This window comes from Puntigrus tetrazona, chromosome 24 (genome assembly GCF_018831695.1).
Source record: "Puntigrus tetrazona isolate hp1 chromosome 24, ASM1883169v1, whole genome shotgun sequence".
In the NCBI taxonomy this organism is placed as follows: domain Eukaryota; kingdom Metazoa; phylum Chordata; class Actinopteri; order Cypriniformes; family Cyprinidae; genus Puntigrus; species Puntigrus tetrazona.
The window spans coordinates 10,056,303-10,082,051 of NC_056722.1; the positions used below are offsets into that span (position 1 = coordinate 10,056,303).

General features: G+C 37.9%; 1 protein-coding gene across 4 annotated transcripts in view; it reads right to left on the bottom strand.

Moving 5' to 3' along the window:
- Positions 1-22,498: 22,498 nt before the first annotated feature.
- The window catches only part of dipk2ab (divergent protein kinase domain 2Ab), a 29,257-nt gene continuing 26,006 nt past the window's right edge, over positions 22,499-25,749 (bottom strand). For all 4 annotated transcript variants that reach the window (XM_043226921.1, XM_043226919.1, XM_043226923.1 and 1 more), the window contains one exon: positions 22,499-24,303. In XM_043226921.1, coding sequence (XP_043082856.1) covers positions 23,972-24,303 — 332 coding nt within the window. In that variant the 3' untranslated portion in view covers positions 22,499-23,971. The remainder of the gene's footprint in view (positions 24,304-25,749) is intronic.

The following is a 25,749-nucleotide window of genomic DNA, read 5'->3' on the forward strand; positions in this document are numbered from 1 at the left end:
CTGTAATGTCAACTGCAAACACATCTCGCTACAGCTGAAAACAGTTTAGAGAGAGTAAATAGAAAAGGTGAGAAATGGTTTTCATCCTGACAGCTTGATCAGTGGAGCTTTATTTGGCCTTTGTCTTATCTATGCTACTGAATGTGACAGACATCACTGAGGGTTGTCGATGGACTGCATTTTTCCATGCTGTTCCTTTTTTACACACACATAATATTTATTTTAATTAATTAGAATATCTTCCATTAACCCCCCACCTTTTCATTGCATTTCTATGCGTTGCTAAGGTGTGATTGCTACGGTATCGCTAAAGGTGGTTACTTATTGGCTCTTCACGTCATGAGAGCCTACTTCAATCAGGAAAGTCCTCCTTAACAAGCCACACTATTTGAAGTCAAAGCCTATATTTCTTTCATTTCATATATTTTTTCCCATTCTAAAGAAGTTAAGGAAGAAGAAGTAAGCAAAGAATCTGTAAAGAACCAGAATATTTAAATTAAATATTTAAATATTACCGAATACGCACATTCACTCTTAATCGTATGCCCGATATGCAATAGCAGCTCAAAGTTAATTGTGTCTCACATTTAATCGAAAAAAATAGCTTTACATGAATTAGGCAAACGTAAATTATACAGGCTATTTAATTCAAAATAGTGAAATCTGACAAAATCTGTAAACACAAACTGTACAAACTTTTCATATTCCGCAGCGGTGCATAATGGAATGCAGGAAATATATTTGAAGGGACAATTTGGCCATATTTTATTATTGGAAAAGAGCCCTTCAACACGAGCATCAGGGACGCTTGCCCATGCAAACGCGGCTAATAAACTCTTAAAATGCGTAATAGGTGTACGAACAATTTTATGCCTCAGCAATTTATCACGATAAACAAATTTCGAGTTAGCAACTTCGAATAAAGTTATTAAAAAGCTCTCGACAATGAGTCCTAGTATTTTAATAATGACACCAGTATAACAGTAAGGCCTCATTAATTCTTAAAGAAATGCTAGCAGTTATTTATTTATTTCCATTTCTTTACTCTTGGTCTCGTGGACATCTTCCGTTTCGAGACGTGCGGAGCGCTGCTGCGATGAAACGGCCAACCCCTCCCGTACGTGCCCGGTTTTCTGCGGACGAGCTCGTGATTGACTCCCCACAGAGAACGGAAGAGCGGAGTGAGGCCTGCCCAGACAGCTAATGTTATTAGTCTCATTACAGCTCCCCGGGAGCTCTGAGGCAGGGGGGCGGCCGCCTGACGCGCTGTTTATTTCCGATAACATCCTCGAAACTACACTGCTCCAATTACGTTCCTCATAATGAGCGAGATTATGTCTCTCTCGGCAGCCCTGTGTCATTCGGAGCGAGAAGCGCCGGGGTTTTAGACAGGAACAATCAAGAACTAATGTCGGAAAACATGAGTGAATTTTGATACCAATGTAAATATTGTTGCGGCAGGTGTGTGGCGAGGCATTGTTCACATTTCCTCAACGGCTTCTTTGGAATCAAGTAATACTAATTTAAGGAAATTGTCTTGATAGCACGAGCCATGACATTTTTCATCATGCAATAGTGGTGTCGGTAATTAACTTTCTGGGAGAAGGATTTGAAAAGTTCCTTTCTCCATTAAACTTGTTGGCGTTTTATGACTTCTCCTTTGAACGCTGTTAAAGCCGTAACGCAGAGATAATTCTCCACTTCCGAGCAATTCACCAATCGTGTTCCAGAAATGTGAAAATGAAAATGGCACACACTTGTTCCGACTCCAATTACATTCTCTGATATCAGTCTGGAAGTACATAGTGCTAATTAAAACAGTATGGTTAACCAACACCCCAGGCCATTCAGTCCTGCAACACTTTGAAATCACTTTCCTTATTGCGGTGCCAATCTCTTATGAGAAAGGGGCTCAAGTTTATTTGAAAGTCTAATGCAATACTCACTGGCTGAACCTTTCGAAAATGAAGTGCCTGCAATAATTTCAGCAATTCCCAAAATGCAGATGTGGGTCAAAAATGGACCCAGGCATCAATTTTAATCCTACTTTTCCCTGTGATGTGATCTTCTCATCTCACATACCAGGAAACGCTTAATTAAGGTGTCCTGGATTGTGTAAAGTAATTGTTTTTCCATCGCTTATTTTAAAATGAGGTTTGGCATAATACTACTTAAAAACATATGCATCAAACATCAAGTTTAAAATGAAGTGTTAAAATCGTCAGAATTCACAATAAATAAATAAATTATAAAATAATTAACTGTCTGGCTGCTTTGTTTTGCTAAAGCTTTATTTCTTACCTATCATTTTACATCCTTAATATTCACAATTGAAAAATATTTTCACACGTTGCATAATTTGCCATAAATAAGTAGAAAATATACACATTAGTAAAGTGTTTAATTGTTTAAAATCTATTATTTTACAAATATTAATAATATTTATTATGATGTATTTTCATATTTTAAAATAAAACATATAAGTCTTGAACAAAAGGGGGAAAAAATAAAATAAAAGGCATATGAAATATAAAATATAAATAAATGAAAGTTTCATTTAAAAAAACGAAATTATTTAATGAACAAAGAAACACCGCATCACACTTATTGTGCACCAGAAATATTAAGCATTATTCAGTAAAAAAAATACATTATTATTTTTTTTAATGTTTCATATAAAATACAAATAAAACATTAAACAATATCATGTAACATCGTATTCATTAGCACTCTGGACATTCCTGACACTCAGTCTGTCACTTTTGAGTCATGTGGGTGTGATAAGAGCTTGTGACAGAAAGTGAGAAAGCTGTCTGTCTTCCTTCTGTCACCCTGAAAAGCACAGAGCCCTTTCTCTCACGAGGGGCCATGGGCTTTATATCACCTCTGAAACAGAGGTAGACAGGCCCAAGGCAGGAAAGACACAGATAAGAGCTTCAAATAAAGTTACCATATGAAACATTGACACTTTTATTACTTAACAGTACTTTATATTACATTACTTGATTCTTGAGAAAGATTTATATAGTTGTATTTATTTTTAAATACATGCTTTTGCATTGTAATTTGAAACTATGCTGAATTTCTAATGGGAATAGAACAGGAATGAAAGTACTGCACTTTTATTTGAAGCACTTGAGTTCTCAAAAAATATAACATGAATCGGAGCGTATAGATAGATATAGATACTGTTTATACTGTTTATACAGTATAAAACCAAATGTCAAAGCATTAAACTGTTGATAACTTTGATCATTTCATCCGTTATAAATAATGCATCTGTTTAATTGAAAGACTTTCATTTTTCTAGTAAATATCTGTTTGTCTGTTTGATGGGCGGATTGTTTTTCTGGAGAGCGGAGTGCATTTCCAGAGCTAATATCACCACAACCGCTGAAGAACTGACACTACCAACGCTAATAGAAATAAAAGCTGTGTGCCTGAGCTATATTTAGAGTTTGTCGCTGCATAATTTGGTGATGATCATATCAGAGTTGCATCGCCTCTGCGTGAGCATAATTTCCTTTTTGTTCCTTGCTCGTGTGTGTTATGTTTTGTTTTTGACAAGCCCACTGGCCACAAGAGGACTGAAATGATTAAATCCGCAGCTGTGAGGACTCAATAGTCACTCAGGAGCAGCGTCAGGAATGAGAACTGGACAGGAGGCCTCAACATTTGTTGCTGACATTTGTTTTAAATATTGACTTCCTGGCTGTGTTATCACTCTGCGCATTTCATATTTGTAGTTGAGGAGATGGATGAGGAGAGAAGGGAGATGTAGTGTGAATTGGGATTTGTGGAAGGAGCAGTTTGGAGGTAGCACTGCTTGCGTGCGTCTGTTTGTGAAAGTGTGTAGGAAGAATACTGCTCGTACTCGAGGCTTTCTCTGAAACCCTGCTACCCTACTGTCTGAGAGAAAACTGTAAGAAAACTGTTTGAAATTGTTCTCAACTATTGCTTCGCACGAACAGCCAGGCAAAACATTCTGCTTGAATACTCCCAAGCCTGGCTGTATGTGGTGGTATTCTTATGGTTATGAGACTCCAAAAAATAAAAAAATAAAGAAATCAGGAGAAAGAAAAAGGCTAGTTCACATAACAGGCCTAAGTAACTTTCACTTTAAGGGCCCAGAAAGGTGGTTCAACTTTAAATTTCTAAAGCAGCGGGAATGATTTTGTGCTCCAAAGAAAAAGAAGCTTTATTCTACAAATCTTTAAACTTTACAAGACAGAACCTACTGAGCATATTTACCCATTTTACAAATAAATCACTAGGTTAAAGTGATTGTGAAACTTCTTTGGAGTTTCCAAAAAACATGTTTAAATGCCTCTGAAAACATTATCTTTTTCTCAGAATGTACATTTAAAGGGTTAGTTCACCTCAATTACTCATCTGTATGTCATTCCAAACCAGTAAGACCTTCATTCATCTTCGGAACACAAATTAAGATATTTCTGATGAAATCAAAGAGCTGTCTGACCCCTCCATAAACACTAACACAACCAAAATGATCCAGGTCCAGAAACTTATTAAATACATTGGTAAAACAGGATGCGACAGCAGTGGCTCAACTTCAGTTTTGCAATGCTAAGAGAATATTTTTTTTAGTCAGTCTTTCTTCTCCCCTGAGTTTCGTCTTCCGCCATTTTAGAGAGTATCACAATGTATGCATGCGGTGTCCCCTGGGCGTAAACAACCACAGATTAAGTCCATGCCTGTGCTTTCCCCTCAAATGTAAACAAGGCTGATTATGTCAAATACGTTAGTATTTGTATGTTCATTAGTATGTATGTGAGTGGGTTATTGTCTGTCCATATGGTGAACATATGATCCTTTAGCCAGTGACTGAATTTTACACACACACTCCACTTTAAGGCAAAAAACTTGAGGTTATATGCCGGGTATCTTCTCTGGGAGTTACTTAAGGACTTGCTTGCAAATGCAATGGGGCGTGCTTTTTCCTTGCCTGATGGTATCTGCAGCAGCACAGCCCCAAGACCTTACAGTGAAGCATCAATTGACAGAGCTAGGGGAAGCGCTAGGACCGCACTCTGCAGCAAGCTCTCCATCAGTTTAAAAAGGGCATCATCACACTTTGCCGTCCAATCAGTGGGCTTCCAGCTTCCCATACATGCCTGCCTTAGCTTCTGGTTTTATTTTTGTCCTCCTTCTCTGCCCAGCTGTTAGGGAGAATAGCGGTTTGGCTATGGAAGAGTAATTAAGGATAAAGTGCTTTGTAGAGGATCACCCTTAACAGATGCTTTTATCAGGTGGCACTTTTTTGGACTTAATTTGAGATTGTGGCTCCTCAATTGATGGAGCACCACCTCGAACCACCTCAGAGCTGCAGTCTCATCAGACGCAAACACCAGAAGGTCATCTATGTAATACCACAGATTGCTAAAGTTCAGGTCCCCGAATATGCTTAACATCATATGCATTAAAGATGCTGGGCTATTACACAAACATTGAGGAATTCTATAGTACTAATAAACACCTATTGGAGTCGCAAATGCAGAGTACTTTTTATCCACTTCATCCATGAGGACATTATAAAAGATGTTAAATCTATTGTACTGAAGAAGGTATTTCCACCCAAGGCAACGGGACAGTCTGATTGGTGGGGTAGCGGGTGTGCATCCTTAATGATCAGGGCATTCAGCCATCTGAAGTCCATACAGATCCTTAAGCTCCGATTTTTCTTCCATATTAAAACCAAAGAGGCAATCATACTTGCTCACAGATTTATGGATTATTTCTTGTTCTTGTACTTCCATTTCTGGGTAATTTTTGATAGTGGGCGGGTGGCACCCAACTGTATTGAAGTCGGAAGAAATGCTCATCAGGATACAGTGAGCAAAACCTCTGACCCTCCCGGAATTAAGAGCATGGAGAATATATCCTTGATACTCTCAAGCAACTGCACAAGCTTTTCCTTTCCTGTATCACTGGCAGAACATGAGTCGATGTCAATGTCAGCGAGGCTTCCCATCTCATTTCTCTGCTTAAGATCTCCTGTGACACCAGTTTGGAAGATTTTCTCAGATAAGGGCACTTGAGTCTCAAAGTCTCAGCCAACTTACGGTTCCTTTTGAGAGCAACCAGGTTTTCTGAAAGGTTGGTAACTTTTAAAAGGAACTTAACAATCTCCCCACAGAGGCATAACAACATGGCCTATGATGATGTTTCACGGCATGGTTTGAATCACTCTGTATCCTTCCCCAGTGACTGCCGAAACTTAACGGTTCCAACCTTGTCTGGTGGTTCTCCACATCTCAAGCGACAAGTATTTGCCATAACATCCAAGAATTGTTCACACAACAAAGGTGGTTCTCGTCGGCAGTATACTAAAGTTAAATAAGTTATAGCATTGTATAAGCTGTAGCATTCTTTGCAGCAACATTACATTTGGATTTGACTGCCAATTGTTCCTTTTGCTTATTCTGCTTTCTGTCGAGATGCTCTTGTACTTCACTTGCAGTCCACTTATCAGGTGCTTTCAAGCAAAGAATGGCTGACATATTTGGGTCCGGGCAGTGACAGACATCATGGCTGCCTCCTGGAATTGGTTATCCATCTGTCGCCCAAGCTTATTCAAAGCCTCCTCTGCAAAATCCACAGCCTTATTTAAATGGATCCAGTACTCAAGTAACTCAAGAAAATCTGACCTCGCTGAAATGCTGTCTTAAGATATAAGATATCACTTTCGGGTTCTCAGAGAGTCTTAAGGAAGTGTTTTATTCTGACAATGTCTTTGGCCTTACCCAGCAGCCTTGAAAGAATTTTGTGATGATGCTCCGACACTGACATGCCTCTTTTCCGCAAGTAAGAGACCACTAGATCTTCCCACTCATGCACACTAAACTTGTCAGTCCCATCACCTCGGAAAACAGGCGGCTCTCTTACTTCAGACTGCATGACTAGTTTAACTCGAACTGTCAAATTAAGGGAGGTTACCTCTGAGAATGACTGACCTCAACCTAAACTTAACCTAAAGTCTGTGCATTACTGGATTCTCTTTCCCCATACCACTTTGAGCAGAAATTATAGTCTGTCCTAGTTCTTGAGCAATGTGTGTTGTGGGGTTATACCATGCTCAATCATTTAAGTCTGGGCTGACCGATAGTGGAATACCCCCTAAACTGTCTAGGTATTTGTTCAGTTACTGGCATAGAACAGAATGCAGGTGTTCGTTCAGTATTACCCCTCCCTGCAAATTGCGTAAATGAATGACCACTGAAGAGTCTTCCTCTTCCAAATCTTGAATCAAACACATCCCCTTCAACGTTAATAGTCTCTGCATTTAAACCTTATGCTCTTTACCACACAAGTTAACAAACGTTTCAAAACTTTCAAATGACAAAAACACTTTAAGCAAAAGCACAGCGAAATCAATAAAGCACTAGAAGAAAAAGGAAAGCAATTAGAAAAGTAGTAGTGACAATCGTGTAAAGTGTCCAGTTCTTTGAAGGTGCACTACTTTATGTTACTGTTCATCAAGACCTTTTTTTGAAGTGCAGCATCCACCGGTGACCAAATGGCATTGATCTTTGGAAGAAGATCTGAAGCGAGCTGACCTTCATCCGGGTCATGGCACCACTGTTACCAGTCCTAAACCATCACTGTTACGATCTGCATTGTGTCCAATTATGAGACAGACCACAGGAACTTTTGCTGATGGAGAATTTATGGGGTAAGGTACAGCAATGAGATTGAGACACTTTCTGTGATTTTTTTCTTCCTCTACCCAGCATGCTCAACGTGGTCTCGGTAAACATCCCAATGACAACATGATATGAAATAAAACAAATGTAAACATGTCACAAAGAAAATGTTAAATAAATGATCACAATTATATACCCCGCAATGCAGTTTAATATTTCTAACTTTAGATCAACCATGAATTTGAATGAGAAACAAATTAAGGCACATGAATTGTAAAACAAATAAACATAACTATACCTGGATGAAGCAGAGACAAAAAGTACAGCAATGAGATTGAGAGACCTTTCCCCTTTTTTTTCTCCTGGACAGATTAAACACCAGGTAATTGATTAACTAAAATCACTGTGCTCTGCTCATAAATATATTTGCATATCAAAAAACTTAAACTTTTGACGGAGCACCATTAACTGATTATCTCTCCTTAGTGTACACAATGCTGTCTAAGGAGGCAGCGAGGACCAACACGTCATTAAATAGATAGAAAACTATTTCCCAAATAACACAAATAAAGTATGAAACTGTTTATCAAAATTTAATGAACAAATATAAAATCGAAATGAAAATGGAAAGGAGGGATCATTGGTGAAATACATTAAACCAAATCACGTATAAACACTCTTATTAACATCTGTCACATACGCACACAATCCTACCCGTTGCAAAAATATACATGATAAAGTCCATTTTTGCATATTTATTTGGTGTACAATTTGCATGCACATTCACGAGATTAGGTAGAAAATGTTGACTAGGCTATATTTCAATAAAACTGTAATATTGTGGTTTATCTGAAATCCTAAAGCTACTCTAGGTATACATTACATATAGCACAAAAACAAACAAAAAAAGGTTTATATTGTATTGCTGTTGTAAATTGTATCTGTGATTCTTCACATCATCTTTCACAAAAACACCGTCTTCACAACATGATGTAAACAAACTAACTAGCGGAAGTGTTTGTGGGCAAGTGTCACGTTTGAGACAGAGAGCACTCAATGAGGAAAAATAAACTTAAACAATTTTAATCCTCTAGGAACAAAATAAAAACTACAGTTACAGTTCGGCAGGCAGACAGGACACAGGAATTGACTAAACTAATAAGACACACCTGAAAACAATCACACAATTAACAGGAACAGAAGGTAGGGCACACAGAGCACATGGGACAAGACAAAAACAACAACAAAGGAGTCCACATGTGTGACAGCAAGATATAGTGTTCTTATTTTGTGGGCAGTGAATCGTATATATAGGTATGTTTTGGATGTAGGAAGTGGTATATATTTCTATTAAGAAAAATGAATAAAAAGCCTCAGATTTGCCGTCAGATTTGTACACCGTAACAAGAACTTTTTTTCTACCATTAGAGCACTTTAGGTTACTTGAGGTAAGCGTACCACTTACCAAAGCAGGGAATGGAAAAGCTTCATTTAAAATGACACTGACAATTACTACAAAAATAGCAGGGTCAGAATAAACATGACATATTTGAAAAATTCCCTGTGAAAAGATCTGAATGTAGCATATATTTTCTGTAAATATAAGTTTTTTACTTTTAATAAATCAGATTTAATAATCAGAAAAATATTAACAATTGTGATTACTTTCAATAAATTTGATTTAATGATAATAAATAAAAATAATAATTGTAATATATATATATATATATATATATATATATATTTAATTTAATTGCATGTTTATTAATGCAATTAAATTACTTCAAATATAAATATAAAATATATTAGCATTTTTATTATTAATATTATTATTCCAAACCCTTATTCCAAAAGCTTAGTCTGCAAATCTCTTACCTCTAATGGCAACATATTAAATATCAAGCGCAAGAATATGACTATGATGGAACACATGCCTGTTTAATTGGCAAACTATACATCCTCTTTTGCACACTTTGACCTTCTGGTCATTGCTTACAGGAGTAAGCATACTGATCTTATTTTGATCAGAGAATAATAACAAGCTTCTCGTATTTCTGCGCTTTTGACTCATACCTTTTGTGCCATCCATTAGTGCTGTTAGGGGTAATTATCATGACTATATGAAAGGTTGAACTGATACCAGGACCTTTCTGAATGGCACTTCATCAAAGTCCGGCCACACTGTAATGGAGCTCTTTTTCACAGACTTCACATAGACCGCAGCTCTTTCTTTGACCCGCCATGTAAGAGGATGCTTGTCTGAAGGATGTGGGTCAAGTGAGCACCACCCAGATGATACCATCAGGCTAAGTGGAGGTTAAGGTCTATTTCCTGTCCGGTCTTTGACTTAGTAGATATTTGCTGTTGGAACAACAAATCTTGCATTTTCTTTGTGGTGTAAATATGTGAAAATGGCTGAGTAAACTAAAGGCATTGTAATCAGAGAGGAAAATGCGCCTCAGGGACATGCATGTTTGAAATAGCATACTATCATAACATACACATTAGTTTCATAGTATAGGTCAGTGGCGTACCACAAATCTTGGGGCACTGCCACAAGCTGTGAGATGAAGTCCCACAAATAAGTTATTATATCACATGCAATCATTAAAAAAAAAATGTGTCAACATACTGTACTCATGCCAGCTTGATGCAGCGTGTGCAGTATAAAAAGTGGTCTAAAGAAGTTAATTTCACCATACTTATATAGAATACTATATTTTTATACAGGACACAGTTGACAGTATGCAAATTTGTTTATAATCCCGGGATACCCTGATGCTTTTGACAAATGACATGTTTTGAACACTGAATCCCACAACACAGTGCTTTCAGTTTGACTTATTTCCAGTGTAGCATGGTTGTCACATGTAACGTTATTTCCCATATATTTAAATACATTAGTTAATTAATTAGTTGCATGCGGTGAATAATTAACATTAAGAGTCAGTAAGTGAGTCCAAACAAGTTAATAATATATATACATACAATTTTGTTGTCTTCTCAAAGACACAGGCAAGGAAAATGGAAAAAATAAAATAAAGATGAAAAACTGAAACATTAAAACACCCAATAATCAGGCTACCTTATTTTTAGATCTTTCGACATTATAAAGAATAAATGAATACATAAAACAGACTAAGAGACTTAAATCCAGACCAAGATCTTACTTTTTATTTTATTTTTATTTTAATAATTCTTCAGACTTAAACAAAGACAATACGTTACGAGACTATCCAGACTATCTATATCCGTATGTGTATCCTCTCGAGAGGTTTCAAGACCAAGATGAAAAGAAGAAAAAGAAAAACATCCAATAATAAATTCATCCTTGTTTTATGACTTTTGCATTTAGGGTCAAAAGACGCACAGAACCTGACATTACCAAGTGCGACATGTTTTTAGATCAACATTTTTGTTGCTCTTTGAACAACATTGTAATTAACCAATCAGTTTACAGTTTTTGTAAAATTTAGGCTTACAATCAGTGTTTAGCGCTTGTACATCAGTGTCATTTATATATAATTTCCTGGTTTTAGGGACAGCTCATGAGTAAGGTATGTGTGGAGACATGGTCAAGACAAAATTTTTGGATTCAAATGTTGTTCCAGTTTCAACAAAATATGTTGTCTTAGGAACATCTAACTCAGCAAAATCAGGATGTACCAAAAGACATGTGATTGTGTAAGTTAACCGTTCAAAAACACTAGGTTATAATCAGTAAAAACCAGCCCTCGGGGGAAACATTCAGCTGCATGCTCTGGTGCTTAAACTTGCCTCTCTTGCATTCCTGAACAAGCAGATGGCCTGCCGTAACCCTGTCCAAACCTTGTATTGACCCCTGCTCGCGATGACCTTCAGTGGAGGATTTAGGTAATCCAGCAAGCGGTTGGTTTTACTCGCGATAGTGTGTGACCCACATTCACTGCCTGTAATCTCTTTGTTCCTAAGATCCTGATCTAATCCTTTGTGTCCATTTCTAGTGGGCATCATGTACACTTACACGTGTAACAAAGAATTGCAGGTTTAACTACAGTTAGCTAAAGACTTTCAGCATATTCTGAATCATCAAAATCCCATTGTAGCAAGAACCCAGAGAGATGAGAGATTATCTCCAAAAGCTTAAAGCGTGACATCACAATACAGCTCCATTTGAAGCTAAAAATATTTGCTCAAATGGACTCAAAAGGAACAGGAAGATCTGCAAGGCTTGGCAGCACTACACACAGAACAGTCTCAACAAATTTATGTCCCCCTTGCAACATAGGAGCAACTCAGACAACAGTTTCCTTCTAATATGCATTGAGGAATTCTTTGTTGGCAACCAGGAGTGGTGCAGCAGTTTCAAATTTTCATCTGCTTTTCTACTGCCAGAGAATACCTTTGTGATATTATTGTGGCAGTGCACCTTTGAAATCATCCTTGCGAAGGAAGGTGACAAAAGTTGAGAGAGTGTGACATACTTGCAACCATTTGCCCATCAGACATCCAGTCTGCGAGAGCACTGAATGAAGTGGAAAGACACGGGAAGCTCGGTCCCTGCAGAGTCTATCAAAATGCATTAAAGGAGCAATTTGAGACCGCCATCTTCACCTCGTCGCCACAACTCTTGATCTCAAGATTACAAATTTAGTCTTACAGTCTCTTTGAGAGGTCTGTAGACTAAACCTTGGACATGTGCAATGCTTTGCTCAACTCTCAAAATGCATCACACATCCGAAGCCGACAGGAGCAAAACAAGTCTCCTCTTGTGGACAACCACAACCAGACCTCTTCATCGAACACTTTTGGAGGTGCCGTAGACATTTTAGCAGCAACTTCGATTGGGTATCTTCAATATGGCACCACTAATGGATGGACAAAACTACACTGGTGCAAGACTCCTAGGAGGACACCAAAGGTAGATGCGAAAAGCATTTTGTTTCCCTCGGGCAGTCATACCATTTGGGGTCACTTTAGTGTAAATATAACTCAGAAGGGGTGTGAAGATGATAGCCTTGTGGAGTTTGAGTGTGAAAAGGGGCCTTGGATGGGTGGCACATGGCGAATGCTGTACAAGGGCAAGTAAAGTGCAGCATATGAGGTCATGGGCTTTTCTACATCTCTCCTTTGTTCCACGTCAGCATTTCATGGTGTGCACATGCTGTGCATGATCTCATTGTAAGTTCAGACCACTCTGGACTATTAGTAATCTCTGCAGCAGAAAAAAAAGAGACATATTGATCGTTACAATAATGGAAGAAGTGTCACACTGTACCAGCAATCTGTCTTTTAAAGAAAGAGCCCAAATCAATTGACATCAATAGATTTTCCCAAATGAAAGAACACACTTTCTTAAAGAAACTGTGAAGGACAGTATATAAAAATGATTTGATTTTTTCTTTCCAGCCATGAACACCTCCTCTTTTAAACAAACTCGTGAAAGTGTCTCTTTCTCAACTGGCACACTTAATGTGGACTCATGGGCTGCATCTGAATAATTCCTACATATACAGCAGGAGATATTCCCTATATAGAAAAGATATACAGTATTCATATACAGCAATGGCATTCTGTCCATATAAGCTGCGAATATTGCATATACACAGGCCATCTGAGAGAATGAGTTTGCAGGTTAATTAATACAGTATAAACATTATTATAAGTTGATTCCTTGTTATTTAAAATGTAATTTAAAACTCAATAAAGTGTTTGGAATAGGTACATAAAAAATATTTTTGACAAAGTATGCATACGATACTATCCCATGAGGATATGTAAATGGTATTAAACATACACAATTGATGCTGGTAGGTCATATGATAATGACATCGGCCATATGACATATGCATGACATATTTCACAGTCTGAACTAACCATCTCTTTTCATAATTTGTCTTATTTTATATTTTATTGGACTTTTATTGGAGTTCTGAGGGTCTGCTGGGGTCCTCTCTATGATATTATTTTCAAATTTCCAATGTCATTCGTATTCCTAACAAAGCTCCTTCTGCTATATTTTTCCAAAACCTGTAAACACAACACAGCTCACTGACTGGACAGTGCAGGTAATAAAATCCTTTGTGAACATATCTACAATAGATTAGCTCTGACACAGGATTTGGTTACCTGGATTTCCTTCATTGTTATTCTTTGCATAAGTGTGCATTTCCTCCAGTGTGAGCATTGGATCGCACATTGTTTTTTTTTACTGGGAGTAAACCTCGGATAAGAGCATGCGCTGAATAAACGATGTTTGTTATAATGAAGCAGGGTGTCTGCTAATGTGCCTGGGGAGATAAGCAAGGGAACAGAAGATGGGGGAAGGGGGCAAGGGGGGCTCAAATCATCTGTCTATCCAAACCCCTCCGGTGTGGATGATAATGTGGGTTTAAGCTGCGGTGCGGGTGAGTAATGGAATTGCACGAGGGCCTGTGAACCCCTGCTGGGTAAGCTCCAGACCTCTCCCTGACAGCTAGCCGGAGCTGGAAATCCTGGATAGGAGGTGGACAGAATCATCTCAGAGGTGGGGAAAGTGAGGTGTAGCTAGGGTAACAAGCACGAAAGGAAATCATTAACAAAATAAAGCAGCCAGTGTACATGAAAGTTCTTTACAATGGGTTTCCTTATTCAAACTAATAGTGGATGTAAACCCTACTGAACTGGTCCCTCGAACGGAACCTGTCTGGTAATGCTGATCTGGTTATTCTTGGTGGCAAATGGATTAATTCGCATAATATTGTTGTGTTTCTCACATGAAGTGCACAAAAGATACAACAGAGAGTCTACAGTAGAGTTAAGATATCGTAATACAGGGAACATCAACACTGGATTAATGCCACTGTTAAAATGTAAAAGCTAAATGTTTGGAAGTCCCTTCCAAAATATAAATAAATATATGGAAGTATTAACGTAAGACTCCATCCATCCATTCTCAAATCCAGTTGTCTTATATAAGGTTGCATTGATGCTGGGGGCTGTCCCAACATCACAAGCCAAAAACAGGAAAACATCTTGGATGGATAGCAAGTCCCTCATAGGAAAAAGCGACACTTCACATTCACAGTTTAAGACAATTTAGTGTATCTAAATGACCCATGATGGGGGAAACTGAGGCGCACCGTTTACACTAATGCGTTTTTGTTTTAAAACGCAGAACTTTTGCTATGGTTACTCTTATCATTTACACTACTACGACATTTTCTACCTTTTGAAAATGCTGCAGACCCCATTTTAGTTTGAAAACTCTGGGGTTGTGTGTCAGTGTAAACAAACCAAAATGGAGACTTTTGAAAATGACTTTTGCGCTGCATATCCTGGATGCTCCAAGCACGCAGACGCATCCACCATTTAAATAAAAGGGCATCTACCTATGCACATCAATGATTGTACCTGAGTGGTCATGTGCACTCTCAAAATTTTAAAAGTACCGAAGCTGTCACTGGGGTGGTACCTTGTCGAGTACTATTATGTACCTTTAAAGTACCAAAATGGGACTCTTTAGGTACAAACGTCTGAGAGTGTGGCATGCATTTTATGTTGTGTAGTGTAGACGGAGTGGAAATGCAGTGGATATGCCAATGTAGACGAGGATCGTTTTCAAACTAAACACTGTTTTAAGATGAAAACGCACTACTGTAAATGAGGCTTGAAGCACCCAGAAGAAATCTAGCCTGATGTGGGGAGAATCCAAAAAAAAAAGACTTTTGGTGATCATAAAAACCCAATAGACCTTTTCAGAAAGAGGAAGCATATCATCAAGCTCGTTTGAGAAATTTGACATTAGATTGACATTGTTTGGAAGCCTATGATGCAACAAAAAAGGTTGGGTAACACTTTCTATGAAGCCTTTATTTATAAAGCATTATAAGTGTATTCTTATACCCTTATACCCAACAGTACGTCTGTTGAGAAACCATTAAAATAACGTGTTGGCATATATTTTGCAGACTATAATTTTCCACTATAATGAAGCCTATTTGACATTTAGTTGCAGAATTACTTAACAACAGCTGTCTAGAGAATTCCATTAAAATAATTAAACTGATATTATATATATATATATATATATATATATATATATATATATATATATATATATATATATATATATATATATATATATATATAAGTTCATAGCAAATGTGTCATATTACATATTCATCTGATCTGATATTTGATTTTATGGCTGTTTGAGAAAAAAAAATAACGTCATTATTATTACTCAGAAGTATTTGTGAAACGACAAGATATAACACTTATAGTTATAACTATGAGAAATATAATCCAGTAACTTAAGAAGATGAATTGTGTTTATTGTGTTATAAATGATCATACTCTTAAAAGCTATAACCACAAATAAGAAAATATTCTAACACATTAGCACTGTTCTTATTAATATTCATGAGATGCAACGTATTATAAAGCTATTTTATAATACCCGTAGAATGCATTATAAATACAGGCTTCGCAGAAAGTGTTATCAGAAGTTGCTTAGGCGAGAAGTTGTCTGGGTTCAGAACATTTATGTTCTGCTTTTAGCATGTGTATTCAGCCAGCAGTTTTCACCTGACTTAGACCTCCACGTATCAGATACTTGGGATGTCATCATCAGCTCCACTTTGAAGATGGCCGTTGAATACAGCTTTCACGCTTTGTTTGACCCTAACCTTTCAACAGGGAGGATCATTTACACAAGCAACCATTTTACCACCTGCTAGGAATGTCACCCCATCAACTACGGCATACCCTCTGTCAGAAAAGGGGACCTTTTGCACTGCCAAGCCACATACTCTGGAGATGGATTTAAATTAGAACCTCAGAGTAAATTCTCCCAACCAGCCCTGACAAACAGCACAACCTTTCCCTGAATACACTGGCCAAAGTTATTTCCCAACAAATACACCCAGACTTCTCTAAAAACGCTTCCTCTCTTGCGCGCACGCTCTCTCTCTCTCTCTTTCTCTGGCTCAGCCTGACAAGCACTAAATAGACTTTTTATCAAGTTAGCGGAGCAACGGTGAGCTGGGAACATTTCCTTTTGTCGCTGTTCATTTTTCTTTCCGTTCTGGCTCCGTAATGGAAGCCAGGGAGGTTTCTCACTTTCTGGTCTAAATGAGATATCTGGGCCTTAACACAAGTCCTGCTTTCTGACAGCCAAAGCTGGAGTTATGTTCAGATTAAGATAACACATCCCAGAACCTTCCCAGCATGCTTCTTATTTAAAGTGCTTCTACCGATAAGCGAGAAAGTTGCGATTCAGAGGTGGTAGATTTGAGTTGCCCTGCCGTTATTGCTGGGATGGGATCAAATGACGAGCGGAACGTTTACAGGGGTGCGAATCATGCGGCCGACAACACAGAAACTGAATTTTGACTGTAGGCGTAAAGCCTGGTCCACTTTGGAGATTAGTTTGGCCAAAAACCGCACGCTTTGACATTTGGATGCGTGGTTTAGGGGAGCTACATTTGAAATCTATTGATAACAAAATAATACGTCAGCACGGAAACAACAAATCAAAGTAATTGCGCGGCAGTGTTATTCTTTTTCCAGCTACATAAAGCACTCAAGAAAAGATGTGTGAAGATGCGTTTGCAAGCACGTCCTGTTCTGTGTGTTCCTGATTTTGTTGACCCTGAAATATTTTTATCCAAAAATTAAATTCATATCCTAAACCTAACCTTACCCATTAGTAATGCCTAAAATCTGATGCGCCAGCACCAAACACTGATTGTGAGCCTTAACTTCAAAAAAACTATAAACCGGTTCTTCAGATTCTTCTCATTGGCTAATCACAATGATGTTCCGGGGTCAACAAAGATGAACTCAGCCAAACCAGGTCCTGCGCGTTCGCGTCGAAATTGTGTTCATTTATTTCTTGAACTGCCCATATTACAAACAACTGTCTCAAACAAAGCTAGGACACTGAACATTATCTTTCAATCACACTGTATTATGCCACTAAATTGCCAATCTTTAGCAAATCTACAAATAGCAGATTCTAATGTAGCCCAGTGCTCTTTCAAGTACATTCTAAATAGCACAAATGATGTATTCACAACGCACTCGGAAGGAAACAATCGTGACAGATATGTTTTTTAAAAAAAGATTCTTTTGGAATTATTATTTTCATATGGTTCAACTCATGTAAATTTCTCTCTCAAGATTTTCAGCACTGCATTAGAACCTCTCACTCAGTGTGTCATTTGATATAAATCTGCCGGCGGTTTGGCAAATGTAACATAAATGAAACCTTCCGCACCTGCAGACAAACAAGAAAGTGTTTTATTATTATTAATTTGAAATATTTTTATTCTTTTTATTGTTTATGTTTTTCACTATGGACATTGCTGTACTGTAAATGAATTTAATTCTTCTCTCTTTTTTAAAATAGACAGGAAGTGGGAAAAAGAATTAGCATTTGAATAAAAAAAAATAAAAAATCTTGTAGATTTGCAAAACTGTTTTACTGATGTATTTACTACGTTTCTGGACCTGGGAAGATTTCAGTTCCGTTGCTATATGTGGAGGGTCAGATATCTCTCTGATTTCATAAAAAAAATATTTTAATTTGTGTTCTGAAGGTCTTACGGGTATGGAACGACATGAGGATAATTAATGACTGAATTTTCAATGTGGGGTGAACTAACCCTTTGAGGCTTGTCAGTAATCGGCTACTGCTATAATTGGCTTACATCACTGCATAGGAAAAAGTATCAACACCCCCTATTTATTTTATTAAAATGAAATCTGGAAACAGTCTGATAAACAAAGACGTGAATGAGCTGTTTAAACCAAATTCATCCAAATTCATCATTTAAATTGTTTTGCATGCTTCCACCTTTTGTAATAGCTGTGTATGAGTCTCAAAGTTGCACAAAAATTGGATTTCAAAATCATAGTCACTGTTGGAAAGGATTGAAATATGCGGAAGATACCGGAAATCCAAAGAATGTGCAGGAATTGGAGGATTGTTCTGTTGAACTGCTCAGGTCCAAAGAGGGACTCATGAACAACGATCACAATGCAGAAAAACACAGGGATCGTGTATCATCAGGAGATTAAGAGTCAGGGGTGTGTAAACTTTTGAACAGGGTCAATTTTTATGAATTCATTTAATATTTTGGAGTATATTTAAACATCTGTTTTGCGAAATAGCTCACTCAGGAGAGTACAAAATAAAAATAACATGCAATTTTCATGATCTCTCTTATTTAGTTAAAATTATTAACCATTTGCATATTCTGCAAACGCAATGTAATCTTATGAGCGCAACTGTAGTGTGCAAGATGGTCATTATCTAGAAGCTATGTTATGTAGCTAAACTTTTACATAAATGATGTTTGATGTAGTGCCATTTATATGACAAATAAAACAAATTTTTAAAAAAAGGTCAAACAAACACGGAATCCTTTCATTTTCAAAACCCTTTTAAAGCACATCGTCTAAAATACACATCGTTTCTGCCCCGAGGCACTTTATTAAACCAAAGCTTTCACTGTAGAATTGTACACACCCCTTGTAAACATGATTTCCAAAAGCCCGTGAAGCCCCGACTACCAGAGGTTGCGTAAAGCCAGCCAATCAGATATGAGCTTTCATATCAGAGACTAACCAGAAACCGGGCTTTACTGTTGAAAAGCTTCCTACGCAGGCTGTGGAGCATCTGAATTCAAGACAGCATCCGCATCGCTCTGCAATGTTAGAAACGGCCTGAATCGGATGATTTAGTGCGAGATCTGAGTTTTAAAAAAAGCGATCATTTACCGCAGACCGTATTCAAAAAAGCTGAATTAGACGTAAGAAGCTTTCTGAATGACTTTTTGAGATACCGTACTTGACTCGTGGGAGACGGCGGGAGTTTTTAAGCTTCCTCTCCTCCTGCGCTCCATCGATAAAAGCACCCGGGCTCAAGTCAGTTCAGGCTCGTGTTTATTTCAACAAATGAGGATGGTACGGGCCCCCGGAGTCAGATTCATTTCCTGCAGTGCTCCCCTGTAAACTCACACTATTGGAATCATTCTGCTCCATAAAGCACTTTAAGAAGACAATGTGTGTTCGAGTGTCTGTTTTATGATGAATACCTCCAACAATGTGTTTGTCAAAACAGAGAGGCATAATTATAGACCGGCAGACGCGGAGACAGTTACAGTACATCCACATCTCTCTCTTTTTCTCTTTCACACACACACAAACACATCATTTAGCCACTTAGCAGTTCCTCCCAGAACCTCCTATATGCATTGAGTCTGAAATGTGTTTTGGCTCAAGGGATCAAGTAATTCTTTTAGCTGGCGAAACATCTTTGAACATACCCAACACTTTTGAAATGGTGATTGCTATCAGAGGAGCCGCTGCCGTAGTAATGAAGCTGATCCTAATAGCTGTCAGACTCTCTTAGCTGCAGCAAAGGGACTCATTCCAAGCTGTATACGCTTCGCATTAGCTAGAGTTTCTCATCCCCAACGCAGCTGTCCGGTTTTAAAAAAAGAAACATTTGGATGCAAAACTGGGGGGAACGAAAAAGTGTGCTAGCTGACTTAAAACCAGCGTTATTTGCTTTATTATCCTGAAACAGAATTTTACAGAAGACTTCCAAACGCTCATTCATGCTCAAGCAACGCTTTTGTTATGCTCTGTTGTATCTGTGTATCTAGCAGGGACAAAAATTTAAATAATAATAATAAAAAACGCCAGTCACATTGATTCTGGAGTGGTTTCTATTCTGACGTTAAGACTGACTGCTCAATATTATCTCAATATATATATTTTTGCAAAATGTGAATATCAGTTTTGATGTTTTACGTAATGGATAATTTACCTCAGGTTTTGAAAATGACCTAAGGAAGGTAGAGCGTTCAAACTATATGAAGTTTTTTTTTTTTTATATAGCAAATATTATACATTCCCGTCCACAAAAAAAAAAAAAGAAAAAGTCACTATCTAGATTTAACTCAGCAAATAGATGCAGGTTTACACTGTAAAAAAATAAGTGTAATTTTAACTCAAATGTTGTAAAAATGCTGTGAAAAAAGCAAAAAAAACTGTTCTCAGTAAATTTTAAAATATCTAATCAGACATTTCATGTAATTTTAAAGTAAAATGCTGATTTGTACCATTTTTAGATGTCAATACAACAAATTAATGTATAATTTACAGTCAAAAACTGTAATATTCCCAGAATTCCCTGCATGACACTCCAAACTTGAAAGTTTTTTTTGTTTTTGTTATCATTTATGTACATTTGAACTTTATGTTGCATAATCTGTTGTTTAATAAATGTTTATTGCTTCATTTATGTGCCATGTGTGTTATCATGATGGTGTTTTGTGTTTGCATGAATGACTCCTTCTGTATATTATGCTATTTTTCATGTGGCTTTCTCATTTACCACCATTATTAAAGGTACAAAACTAACAGCGTGCTTTCTTGCATTTACTGGATTACATTAAAATTTTCTGCGTGTAAATTTCAGTTTTATACTGTAAAATTCAGTTTTTGTGTTTACAGATTTTTTTAAATTAAGGCGACTCTGGATGGGAATAACTGTTGTGACATTGCATAAGCTTATCAAAACTATGCCACAGCGAAAGCGTGCTGTGATCCAATCTAAAAGTGGTCCAATGCAAAACTGGATGGCTTCCGTGTAATGTAGAGAATGTTAAAACTGCTTTTTTTTTTATATAGTACTGCAAACATATCTGTACTTACCCATAGTGATAGACAACTTGCAGAGAAAGCCTGTGCAAACAGTGACAGAAACATCTGTCATATATTACTCACCCTAATGTTGTTTCTAACCTAACAGACCTCCGTTAATCTTTGGAACAAAAAAAAATTTGATTTATTGTTATTTTTATGTAATCCAAGAGCTTTGCAACGCAACTGACATATGAGTCATGCCAAGCCAGGAATTTTTTTAAAAAACTCTGACTGTGTTTGTCTGAAAGAAGAAAGCCATATACACCTAGGACGGCTTGGGGCTCAGTAAAATATGCCGTAATTTTGGGTAAACTATTCTCGCATATTTCCAAATGCGGTAAATTTTGCTGCCCAACTATGCACTTTAGGAACACAAGAACTATTTTGTGTGTTTTAATGATGTCCTTACAACCTTTCTGGGCCTTGAAATGACTTGAGAAGTGCATGCATTAAACAACGGTTTCATTGAAAAACTAGTGAGCCTCCTACCCAGCATTTGAAGGCACGGAGTGTTTCTAAAGTGCAAAGCTGCGCAGCAACATTACGCCGTCTTAAAAGATGACTCCGCATTCAAAATGATACAGTTTAAGGTTATATACTCATTAAAGAACATCTAGTCCGTTCTCTCAGTACGTAGGCGTGTTGAAGCAAACAGCTTGTTTGCTAATGAACAGAGCTTAGAAGGAGATGACCAAAAAATGACAATTGTCATTAATCACATGTCATTTCAAATACAGTCTCATGAGGCCTCCGTTCATCTTCAACACACGAACTTAGATTTTTGGTTGAACCACTGATGTCACATAGATTATTTTACACATGTCCTTGCTACCTTTCATGACCTTGGCCGTGATAACGCCCTTGCCGTCTACGGAATTAATCAAAAATACCGTAATTTGTGTTCTAAAGATGAACGGATGGGACATGAGGGACGAGTAATTAATGGCAATTTTAATATCTTAATATCCCTTTAAATGTCCCTCATTCATGTCAGAAATTGCGCTCACATCTGTTCCCAGACAGATTAATATCGCTTAACATTAACTACCCTTAAATATTGTTACGGTTCATGTTAGCATTGACGTTTAGTAAATATACATTACTGAGCAAATGCAGTGACGTTAAAAAATAATTTACACAACAGACACCGGAAGTATATAGATATATATTCATTTATATATTTTCATTTATTCATTGATATTTAAACGGACTAAAAAGTTGTAAATACAACTTCTGAATGAAAGGCACAGTAAAATCAGACACAGCTGATATAATACTTAACTGAAATAGAAGTACAGTACAAAAGCGGACAGTTATTTATGCACGCAAAAAATCTCTCGCGTGCCAACACCTAAAAGAGAGGCCATCCGGACACCGGTTTAGATTTGACAAGAGCGGAGGGATCTTTACTGATAATGGCTGATGGACACTTATTGCTTTGACTCTGACTGGCAGGAACTCAAACATGGAATAAAAAAAAATTAAAAAAACATTAACCAAAAAACAAAAAAGGACTCGAATCTCAATTCATTTGCATTGGCAGAAACGCCAAGTTGAATAGCGATTAGCTAGCTTTCGAAACCCAGGCTCAATGGAGTGATGCTGTCAGTCAAGCGCTAGCGTACTTCATTATCTAACGCATGCTCATTAGCATACTGATCTAATTCATTGGTCCACCAAGTGCAAAATCAAACCAGGGAAGGGAAAAACAGCAGGCTGATGGCTCAAAGTTAAATGATCTTAAGTGTTAGAGACGTTTAATTAAATTTTGATTAATTCAATTGCAGAGCTGTGAAATTGAAATGTTAAGATGGATTTTAAAGATAGAAAATTCCATTTCGGCCCGTGCGGATGCACGTTCGCACGTCGAGGAGTTGATAGTGCCGCACATCACGCTGTGCGCCGGTACATTATTTATAGTTAACGGCCAATTAGAGACCTGGACCCCGCTCTGATTTAATAGCGCCACGTAATTTGGATTCATTGTGACCGTCTCTCTGGACTTTGCTTGATTAACACAAATACAAATCTTCGTAACAAGTCTAACATTGGCATTCGTGAATCTGCTCCGGGGTGGTTTTTAGGCTCTGCCCTTTCAGTTCGGAGGTTTGAGTTACACAGAACCAGACTCTTTGGTATATGCAAAGCAATTCCAGCTCATTTCCCCTCTCCAATCTGCTCTAATTACGTACAGACATCCACATCCTCTCTAACATCTCAAAGTCATGCTTTGTGCCAAACTCATTCTTCCTGGAATGTAAGTGAATCAATTAGGCAGAAGACGTATGCTGAAAAGTTTTGGACGGAGTTGATGCCCGTGCACCGGCGTTCCCAGCTGCCTTTGAGGCGTCACCGTTTTGCAAGTAAACATCCAGCGAGAAACCGGGGGGATGCTGACGATGGTGACGTAACCGCTGCCTTTATTGCAAAATAAACCATTGAATAAAAGCAATGAAATCGAGACGTTTTAATAATTTAAAAGGTCAACGTAAGCGTAACGAAATGTACACGTAACAGATTGTGAAGGACGATCGGTCTGAGATCAAGTCACAGAAGATCCCCAAACCCTGAAGATGTCGTCGGACGTTGATGAGTGAATGTTGAGTGTTGACGGAGATGGGCGGTCATTACCTAGCGGTACCGCTTAGCTGGGTTAAGTACTCGCGCAGTTCTTTAGCTGCCTGGAAGCGGCCGTACCGCTTTTTAGGGTTGGCGCATTCGTCCAACAGGGCTTCGAGCTGGCCGTCTTTGGCTATGTGTGGCGGGGGGTCGTGAAGAAGTCCACCGGAGCTGCCCCGCCACATAGCATAGCGAGAAAGCAGATTTTGACAGATGGCGTAATAATTGTGATCCACTGTGACCCGGGAGCACAACATGTCTTTAGAGAAGGAGAGACAGGCCTCCTTGTCGCACTCCTCAAACTTGCTCTCGTACCAGACGTCGTAGTTCTCAGGCTTATCTAAAAGCAGACGACAGAAACAAGAGTAAATATGCAGCGGTTGAAAAAATTGGAATAAATAAAAACGTACCACAGACTAAATTATTTTTTCTTTCGTGTTTTTGTAAAGACTATGACAAGATTTAGAATCAGTCAATTGTTTGGATGTGAATAAAAAATAAATTAAAAATAATAATAGATAATTATGTATCCACTTTAACATGTAAATTTCGATTTTTCTTGCTTCTTTACACACACACTTTTTGAAGCTACTCTGCTTTTTAGTTTGCTGCAACAAAACACAATGTTCACAGTTTGGCCACTTTTTTCTAGCATCGTCTTTTCACAATTAGATCATCAAGTTTGTTTTAGGTATGGCATTTCTTTAAAATACGGCCGGCATTTTTAATTTTAAAATTGAAAGCAATACACGCTTTTTATAAATCATTTTTGGACACTCTCATTCAGTCCGAGCGCAGTGAAAATATCAGTCGATGGACCAAGAGAGCAATTTGTGACTTAGAAATAGCACAGAAGCAATCAGGTGGACATTTCTGAAGTACAGCATGTTCCTTCCTTAATAAAGGGACACAAATTGGTCTGTTTCTCTGCCCAGAACACCGATCCATACAACCTTCATCTTCGCACTTATTTTTCAAGAACCTGGCAACCGGTGCAAATAAATAACAATCTCTATGATGGGAAACTCTTTGGAGTTGCATTAATGATCAAATTGATTAGAGTGAAACAACCCAGGAGATGCCAACCCCTAATCATGTTTGAGAAACTCAATGCACTCCAGCCTCTGTCCTTTCTCGACTCCATTGACTCAATCTCTCTTTTCCGGCATCAGGCTCTGCCTCAGGCCCCCGGACCAATGCCTGAACTCAATCATCGCTCAACGAAGATCTGCAGGTGCTGAGAGCCAAGGTGAAGAGATGTCATTTTCTCTGCTAGACGTCCGTGTGACGGATGTGTGATCAGGCCCCGTCTTACCTCTAATGCACGTCTGTGCAGGAACATCAAGACGTACGACGTCTCAATGCGGGTCTGTGTCTTCGTGCGAGTGCATGAGGGTTTAAAAACCCTGAAAAACCAAGGGCTTATTCTCTGTAAAGTACGTGTTAAACCCCGCGTATGTACAACATCTGCAGCATGCAGTCCGTTATTCCACTTTGTTTTGTTTTTATTTTTTTTTTCTCAGCATTAATATACCCTTAGTTTAGAAGCCTAGCAAGCACAAATGAATGCTGTACGCAAATATAGCCAGAAGCTGCAATAAATTTTAGTCAAAGCACACGGGGAGGGGAAATGACCATAATTATTACATTTATTTTAGAATATATGTCCCGTGGATGCTGAGGATGTAGTGCTTTGGGTGATTTTTAAAGCGTTCTTAAGCAGTGGAAGTTAATTTAATTTGCAATGCCCAAACATGTCCACTTTTTTTTTTTTTTATAAATTGGT